This window comes from Muscardinus avellanarius (assembly GCF_963383645.1).
Source record: "Muscardinus avellanarius genome assembly, chromosome: 14".
Lineage (NCBI taxonomy): Eukaryota > Metazoa > Chordata > Mammalia > Rodentia > Gliridae > Muscardinus > Muscardinus avellanarius.
In genome coordinates, this window is record NC_137800.1 from 12844484 (window position 1) to 12852816 (window position 8333).

At 62.0% G+C, this 8333-nt stretch overlaps 1 protein-coding gene across 3 annotated transcripts; it reads left to right on the forward strand.

Annotated features, from left to right (window-relative positions):
• Positions 1 to 4780: 4780 nt before the first annotated feature.
• Positions 4781 to 7249, forward strand: EGR3 (early growth response 3; the record flags this gene model as incomplete). 3 transcript variants are annotated; one of them, XM_080709990.1, is made up of 3 exons in its annotated part: positions 5083 to 5221; positions 5359 to 5411; positions 6240 to 7249. In XM_080709990.1, 2 exons carry the CDS (start codon positions 5372 to 5374, stop codon positions 7247 to 7249), a joined length of 1050 nt encoding a protein of 349 aa, XP_080566116.1. The 3 variants fall into 3 exon arrangements, with proteins under 3 accessions (XP_080566115.1, XP_080566114.1, XP_080566116.1); XM_080709989.1 differs by lacking the exons at positions 5083 to 5221; positions 5359 to 5411 and adding an exon at positions 4781 to 4934; XM_080709988.1 differs by lacking the exon at positions 5359 to 5411 and having other exon boundaries at positions 5006 to 5217.
• Between the last annotated feature and the right edge of the window lie 1084 nt (positions 7250 to 8333).

The following is an 8333-nucleotide window of genomic DNA, read 5'->3' on the forward strand; positions in this document are numbered from 1 at the left end:
ACCCTCTGAGAAGAGCAAGGCATTAAGTAACACCACAGGCTGAATTAGTTTGGGAGTGGGGTACTTTCCTGGAAGATGGACTGGCTATGTTTAGCAAAAAAAAAAAAAAAAAAAAAAGTGGGGTAGAACTATAGTTCAGAGGGCAGAGGTGACTATAAACCAAAGGACCAAAAAGACAGACTTTGCCCTTTTCTGCAGTAGATTTCAAAGACCACATCTCCTTCTTCTGTGATGCTTCGTGGAAACAAATACACCAGTTTCCCCACAAGAAATCGCAGTCCCTGTAAGCTCGGCTGCTTAGGTTTGCTGGATTCCCTGAGGTTAGCTGGATTCCGTGGGAGAGAGCGTCCAGGGCCTGGGCGGCCATGGCTCTCCTGCAGAGGAACTGCCTGCCTTTCACCAGCTCTGGGGGGGGGGGGACGCCCTGAACCAGTGCCTACTCGCTCCCCAGCAATTCAGAGCTTAGAGTTCAGGCAATTAGGCCCTTGGCATTCTCACCTGAGCCCGCCAATAAAACTGAAACAAACACCTTCAGCCACTCTTAAAGAGGGAGAGAGAGGAAACAGGGGAAGAAAGGGAGGAGAAAAGGAGAAAACCTCTTTCCTCTCCCCAGTTCTAGTCTTGGGCAGGCCCCTCCAAACACCCCAGCCTGCTCTGCAATGGTGATCGTCTTTCAGGCCACAGAACTCCGGCCTCCCTCTGCCAGGTGACAGTGGACACAGATGGTGCTGAACACAAAAAAGACAGTGAGGGCCTAAGCTTGAGGGATGGGCTTTCCCCAGCATGGCATTTTAAAGGCAAAGACAGTCTCCTGCACCCCATCCCAGGAGCCACAGCTACACCCCAAGAAAGGGTCCTCCAAATCATGAAAGAACAAGTGGGTGACTTCCTGGTACTCTGATGTCATGACTAGTTGTTGAAGTCTTAATCCCCACCTGGGCTCCTGCAGAATGGACCATTTCTTGACCATTCCAGCACCCAGATAGGAATTTCCTTTTCTCCATAAATAATAAAAATTTATTTTTGTGTATGACTATTTTGTATATAATCATGCAGTTCCATAGCAAGTTTTTTTTGTTTGTTTGTTTTTTTTACTAGCTGTATCATCTAAACTCACTCCCCACGAAACACAGGGGAAAGGACATTTCTGACACATGGCAAAGTAAAGAAGAATATAATTTAATAATAGCCGTTTGGCATAAATATGAGGGTTATCTGATTTAGTTCTTCCTGCATGTTAGGTACTATTACTGTTATCTCAATTTACAAATAAAAAAGTAGATTAAGAAAGAAATTCAGAAGTTTGTGCTTTAATGAATAATTCCATCGAGGGCTCCCATTCTAGGTGACGAACTCGTAGGAACCAGGGAAGAGGTACTTTGCTCCCATCTTGCCCAACAGGTGAGCAGCCTGGTGCAGCCTGTACTCGCTCTGCCTGTGGCCTCGCAGCAACAAGTCCATCTAGCCTCAAATGTTTTCCGGCCTCCTCTGGAGTGGCTGCGCTGGAAGCTTGCCAGGATTCCCAATGTTCCCACTGCCTCTGCCAGTGCAAGCCCCTATGGGCCTTCCAGCAGGTTCTAGCTCCTCACTCCGTCCTCCCGAGAAGAGATCCCGATAGGTGGGAAGTGGGGCCTGCCCTGTGGGGTCCTTGGGGAGTTGAGCTGGGCGGCCGAGGCCTCTCACTTCCGTCCGACACCCCCACAGGCTGAGGTCGGCCTCGCGCGGGGAGACATGGGCAATGCAGTCATTCTTCGGTTTTGCAGATCTCGAGGCTAAGCACCTCGCTGCTTCTCCTGGCCCTGGGCGGGAGCCCACCGAAACCCCCCTGACCCAGCCTCCCGGTGCATGCGCAGTAGAAGGCATCCCTAGCGAGGCCAGGCCTGGGATCCTCGCGCCCGCGGCTCTCCCGTCGCCTCCTCTCCCCGCCCCTCTCGACAGCCAGAGTCTTCGGCCAGAGGCCAGAGCCGCTGGCTAATTTTTCACGCCCCCCAGACCGCCTCCCTAGGTGACGGTACAGCCTGTGCGGTTCCTTTAAAGGCTGCGGGTTCCGTTCTTCTTTCCTTTTCCACTGGATGCCAAAATATGCAAATCCGGGGACCGGAATCTGCAGCCAAATAGAGCAGGAGAAGGGGCGCGGCCGGCGCGTCACCGGATCCGCTCCTTGTATGGCTCTTCCCGGCTTGGCCCGCCGCCCCACGACCCTCCCTGCAGCCGCCAGGGCCCCCCCCGCGCCCAGCCCGGCTCGCACCGCCACCCACGCCCCCCGACCGGCCGCTCGCCCCCCCAGAGAGGGAGCCGGGGGCGGGAAGCGCTCATGCCCTGATTCCGGCCGGAGCCCGGGACCGCTGCAGAGCGCTGCCTCTCCGCGCCGCGCGGGCGGAGGAGAGCCCGGGGGCGCTGAGCCTCCCTCCCCCGCCCCGAAATGGGGAGCCTGGCGGGAGAGGCGGCGGGGGCGGCGGAGAGGGGGCTCGCGGGCGGCGGGAATCCCTCCTTTCCTCAGAACTAGAGAAGATCCGGGGGAGGCCGGGCCCTCCCATCCTCAGCTCTCCACCGAGTAAAGTGAAGGGGAGGGGAGAGAGGTTGTCATCCACCCCCACCACGATGCGCAGCTCGGGAGTTCCTCCCACGCGTCCCCGGCCCGAATGGCCCTCCCACGGCGTGAGGCCCGGGGATCCTCTCTTCCTCCTCGTCAACACTCCCACTCCCCCTGAGATGTGCACGGTCCCCCAGCCCCGACTCTGCAGCGGGGGACGCGGGATTCACCGCGCCCACGCGGCCACGGGGGAGAGAATCCTGCCCCGCCGAGCCGTGTGACTCGGGGTCGCGCCTCCGGGCGCCCCCCCTCCCCCTCGCCCGCGGCCCGGCCGCGCGAGCTTCGGGAGCAGGCCTCCGGGAACACATCACCCGCCCCCGGGATCCGCCGCTGGGGAGGTGACAGCGCTCCGGGTCGGCACCCAGGCCGCCCTTGACTGCAGGGCGCCGGCAGGCAGCGAGAGGACACCCCGTGGAAGGCGAGGGGGAGGTAGAGATTAGGGAAGGCCGCCGCGAGGGCTAGTGCCGAGGGTTCGGCGTCCTCCTGCGGCAACTCCTCGGCGGGCCCTTCGCAGGCAGCAGTAGACAGCGACTGTGACCGGGCCTGCTGGGCCCTCCTGCCATCCTGTGGCCAAAGGGATTGCTTTGGAACCATTAGGGAATTTACTGGAGATTTATTTGGTGCACATGGGTTCTATCTCCCCTCCCCAACTTCATCCCCCCTCCTTTTTAATTTAATTTTAATTTAATTTTTTTTTGCGGTACTAGAGATGGGACCCAGGGGCATTCTACCTCTGAGCTACACCCCAGCCATATATTTTAGTCTTTTTAGTTTTGAAACAAAGTCTCACTGAGTTGCCTAGGGCCTCGCTAAGTAGCTGAGGCTGTCAGCGAACCGCCATCCCCCTGTCTCAGCCTCCCAAATGCTGTGATTACAAGCGTCAGCCGCCACGCCCGGCTCCTCTTTTTTTTTTTTTTTTCTTTTCTTTTTTCACATCCCAAGCTGCATGTCCTCGACCCCAGGATGCGCAGGGGCTCTCCGTCTTCCTTGCAACCACAAAGGCTGCCACTAATCCGGTTGCCACTGAGCTGGGCAGGGTGTCAGCGTGGGGTCAGGGGCCCTAGGAGGGGTAGGGGGTGTGGACAGCGAATCAGAATGAAGTCTTCACAAAAGTTCTCAGGATACTGAACCCTGGAATCCCCGGCCAAAGGGAAACATTCCTTCTGTCCGAATCTCTAGGGTTCTGGACTCAGGGGGGCGCCACGGAAGCGCACACCTTCCGGGTTCCCCAGCAGTTCTCAGACTGCCAAAAGGACATCACCGGTGTGCTCACTTCTGTTTCTTCCTTCTGGGGTTGTTGGAGGCCAGTTGCAAACAAGCCCACTCTCTAATGCAAACCTCAAATCTGCGCGCAGAAACACACACACGCTGGGTACTGGTGTTTCGGACTCTGCGCTGCGCGCTGCCCGCTTTGCTTTCAGCGGCATCCCTCTTTCCTTCCTCACATGTTTTCCTTCTTCTCTTCTGTCGGTCTCTTTTTCTCTCTTTATTTAAGAGCGGCGAGCAGTGCGGGCGCTGCACGTTGGCCGTGGCCCGCTTCCTGCTTTCTAATGTTCCATTGTGAGGAGCTTCCATTGTGACGTCGCGCCCCTTCGGCTGGGCTTTGTCTGTCCATATATGGGCAGCTACGTCACGGAGTTTTCCCGGGGCTCAGATAAATAGGCTGGTGGAGTTCCCTGGCTGAGAGCTTTTGGGCAGCAGCGAGCTTGCTAGGAAGCGGCGGGGCTGCTGGTGGTGGTTACAGCGGCGGCAGCGGCGGCAGCGGCAGCGGCGGCGGCGGCGGCGGCGGCGGTGGCAGCTCGGGGGGCGGGGGGGGGCGGCGGGCGCGCGTCTGTGTGATATCAATACCGAGGCCGCGTCCGACCCCCTCGATCCGAGGTCCCCCCCGCCCAGCCCCCACCCCACCCCCCGCATACGCCCCACCCCCACGACCCAGCCTCACCGCACCCACGAGGCACCCCAGAGGATTACCCCCTTTGCCCTCTCCCCCCACCCCCCAAAAAGAGAAGATCCCCTCCCCGGGCCCACCCCTTCCCCTCTTCCCTCCCCCCTCCCCCCGAACTTTCCCTCTCGCATGCTTTTCCCCTGCAACACGGATCGCCTTTCGGATGCCGCTTGCCTGGAAGCTGCGTTAGGAGCGAGCGGCGGCGGCGGCGGCGGCGGCGGCGGCGGCAGCTCGGGAGTGCTATGACCGGCAAACTCGCCGAGAAGCTGCCGGTGACCATGAGCAGTTTGCTAAACCAACTGCCTGACAATCTGTACCCCGAGGAGATTCCCAGCGCGCTCAACCTCTTCTCCGGCAGCAGCGACTCGGTAGCCCATTATAATCAGATGGCTACAGGTAAGGGCGGCGGGGAGGCGGCGAGCACCGAGAGGGAAGAGGGAAAGGAGGAAGGCAGGAGCTGGCGATGGATGGATGGATGGATGGGTGGATGGAGCGGTGGATGGAGGGATGGATGGATGGATGGATGGATGGAGAGGTGGGGGCGTGCTGGGAATTTTCTGGGGGGCGAGTTGCTTCTCCCACCCACTCCTCCCGCCCTCCCCGATCGGGAAGGCTCGGTTGGCGACGCCACAGTGGAGGCTTCGCTTCTCCCGGGTGGGGGCAGCCGCCGAGGAGGGAGGTAGGTGCCAGTGGCTCCGGGGTTCTCCCTCCCCACGCAGGGGGCCCGATCCCTGGGCTGCGCTCAAGGCGTGGTGCCGTCGCCCCTTCTCGGGAGGAGCCAGCGTGTTTTTCACCCGCGCTCTCCCCCTTACTCCCTCAGCCTCCCACCCGGGATGGAACCATGTGCGGCGTGGAGTCCCCGCGGTGGGAGAGGTACTGCGACGCTGCCTTTCCGGGGCGTTCAGCAAAGCCGTGGGGGTGTGGGGACGGCGGGGAGAGGGAGGAGGCCCACCCGCGGGCCTGGGGGGGCTGTCGCCGGGGGCGATCCCGGGACCGGGGAGCTCGGGCAGGGCGGCCGCTCCCGCCATGGAGACGCGGGCGGGTTTTCCGCCGCCCTCCACCCTCCCTAGCTGGGGCTTCGCTTTTCCCCTCCGGCAAGAGCCTGAACGCTCTTTCAGACCCGGAGGTGGCTGGGGCCGGGGGAGGCGATGGGAGAGCTCCCTTTCGCGGGCGGCACCCTCCTAAGCTCGAGGACAAAGCGTCGAAGCGCCCTGGGTCCGCGACCCGGGCGCAGCGCGCGTGGGGGGCCTCGCCGGGGCGGCAGAGGCGCGGCGTCCTGGAGTAGACAGGCCCGGGGGAAGAGGCCGAGCTAGTGAGCTGGAGAGCCAGAGCCCGGCGCGCTCCGGGTCTGAAACTACCTGTAGCTGCAGCTACCTGCCCGCCCCACCTCGGAAAGAACAACAATGCTCCTCGCGCGCGCGCGCGCGTGTGTGTGTGTGTGGTACGTGAGTGTGTGCGCGGCGTGTGCGGTGTGTGTGCCGCAGCCACTCCACACCCCGATCCGTAGTATTTTGCTGTATCCAGGTTGCGCCCGGGAGCGCGGCACCGCCCGCTTTGCGCCGGGCCCAGCGCTCCTCTTACCCCACGCGCTGCGCACTCCAGCCGGCCGCACCCTCCGCACCTGGGCGAGGACCTGGGCGCCGGGGCCCGGAGCCGACTCGGCGTCACTCACCCCTCCCCTCTCTCCTCCGCTCTCCGCAGACAATGTGATGGACATCGGTCTGGCCAACGAGAAGCCCAACCCGGAACTCTCTTACTCGGGCTCCTTCCAGCCTGCCCCCGGCAACAAGACCGTGACCTACTTGGGAAAGTTCGCTTTCGACTCCCCTTCCAACTGGTGCCAGGACAACATTATTAGCCTCATGAGTGCCGGCATCTTGGGGGTGCCCCCGGCCTCTGGGGCGCTCAGCACGCAGACATCCACCGCCAGCATGGTGCAGCCGCCGCAGGGCGACGTGGAGGCCATGTACCCGGCGCTGCCCCCCTATTCCAACTGCGGCGATCTCTACTCGGAGCCTGTATCTTTCCACGACCCCCAGAACAACCCGGGCCTCGCCTATTCCCCCCAGGATTACCCATCGGCCAAGCCGGCTTTGGACAGCAACCTCTTTCCCATGATTCCTGACTACAATCTGTACCACCACCCCAACGACATGGGCTCCATTCCCGAGCACAAGCCCTTCCAGGGCATGGACCCCATCCGGGTCAACCCGCCCCCCATTACCCCTCTGGAGACCATCAAGGCGTTCAAAGACAAGCAGATCCATCCGGGCTTCGGCAGCCTGCCCCAGCCGCCGCTCACGCTCAAGCCCATTCGACCCCGCAAGTACCCCAACCGGCCCAGCAAGACCCCGCTGCACGAGCGGCCGCACGCCTGCCCGGCCGAGGGCTGCGACCGCCGCTTCAGCCGCTCGGACGAGCTGACCCGGCACCTGCGCATCCACACGGGCCACAAGCCCTTCCAGTGTCGGATCTGCATGCGCAGCTTCAGCCGCAGCGACCACCTCACCACGCACATCCGCACGCACACGGGCGAGAAGCCCTTTGCCTGCGAGTTCTGCGGGCGCAAGTTTGCACGCAGCGACGAGCGCAAGCGCCACGCCAAGATTCACCTCAAGCAAAAGGAGAAGAAGGCGGAGAAGGGGGGCGCGCCCTCGGCGTCCTCGGCGCCCCCCGTGTCCCTGGCCCCCGTGGTCACCACCTGCGCCTGAGGCTCGGGCCCTGGTCCCCTCTTTTCCCCTCCAGTGCCTCCCAGCTGCGCCCCTGAAGGCAGCGGGAAAGCCAGCCACGGAGGCGCAGGGGCCGCGCCCTGGCCTCTCCATGGACGTGCGGCCCCTTGCACCCCTTCGATGCCCCCCATTCCCATCTTTTCACATCGGCCAGCGGTCGGGGGCCACGCTGCGGGCGCCTTCCTCTCGCGGTCCCCCATTAGCCAAGGCGTGGGGGCGGAAGGTGGCGTCTAGCCCGCTTTGTTCAGTTCGGATCGCCTTGATCCAGGGGCCGCTGGGCAGCGCCAAGGACCCGCGGGGGACTGAAGGCGGGGCCCACCCCACCCTCGCCCGACCCAAGCACCTCACTGTTGCCCCCGTGTCTCCCTCGGTCCCCCCTCGAAGACCCGAGAGGGGGAGGGGTATGAAGCGCACCGAAGCGCAGAGCTTGCTGCCCGCCGCACGCACGCGCGCCTGCGTGCGGGGATACGCGCGAGTGTGTGCGTGCTCGCGTGTGTGTATGTGTGTATGTGTGTGTTGCGCGCGCGCACGCGTGTGTGTGAGACTCTTGAGCTGAACCGGGCTGTGTCTACCCCCAAACTCTTCCCCACATCGGGTCCCCGAGCCTCTGGGGGCCTGCACGTGGCTGGGAGATGGTCTTCCATCTGCTCCGAAATGTTTCTTACAAGAAATGCTTCTTACAAGCTGCCTCTGCCGCTTCGGGCTGGCCCCTCAGAAACCCCTCCTTTTCCGAGCGCTTCCCTTTCGGGCCTCAGGGCAATTTGATTAGCCGGGAGAAAGAGCGGACGTTCGCTGAGCCTGCCTTTTAGGAAAGATAATTCCTCGGCCCCCTTTCCACAGTCCCTGCTCCCGAGTTCACCCTCTGCCCTTTCCCCCACTCCTCTCTCACCCTTCTTTCTCCCCATGTCTCCAAAATCTTTTTTCCCAGAAAGGCAGGCCTCAACCAGCCACCCAACTACTGTTTGCTCTCTCTCTCTCCCCCATACCCATTTCTCCTCCCCACCCACTGTTCTGGGAAAGCTAGCTATGTTGTTTTTGCCCCCTGCCAACACCAACACAGAAGAGA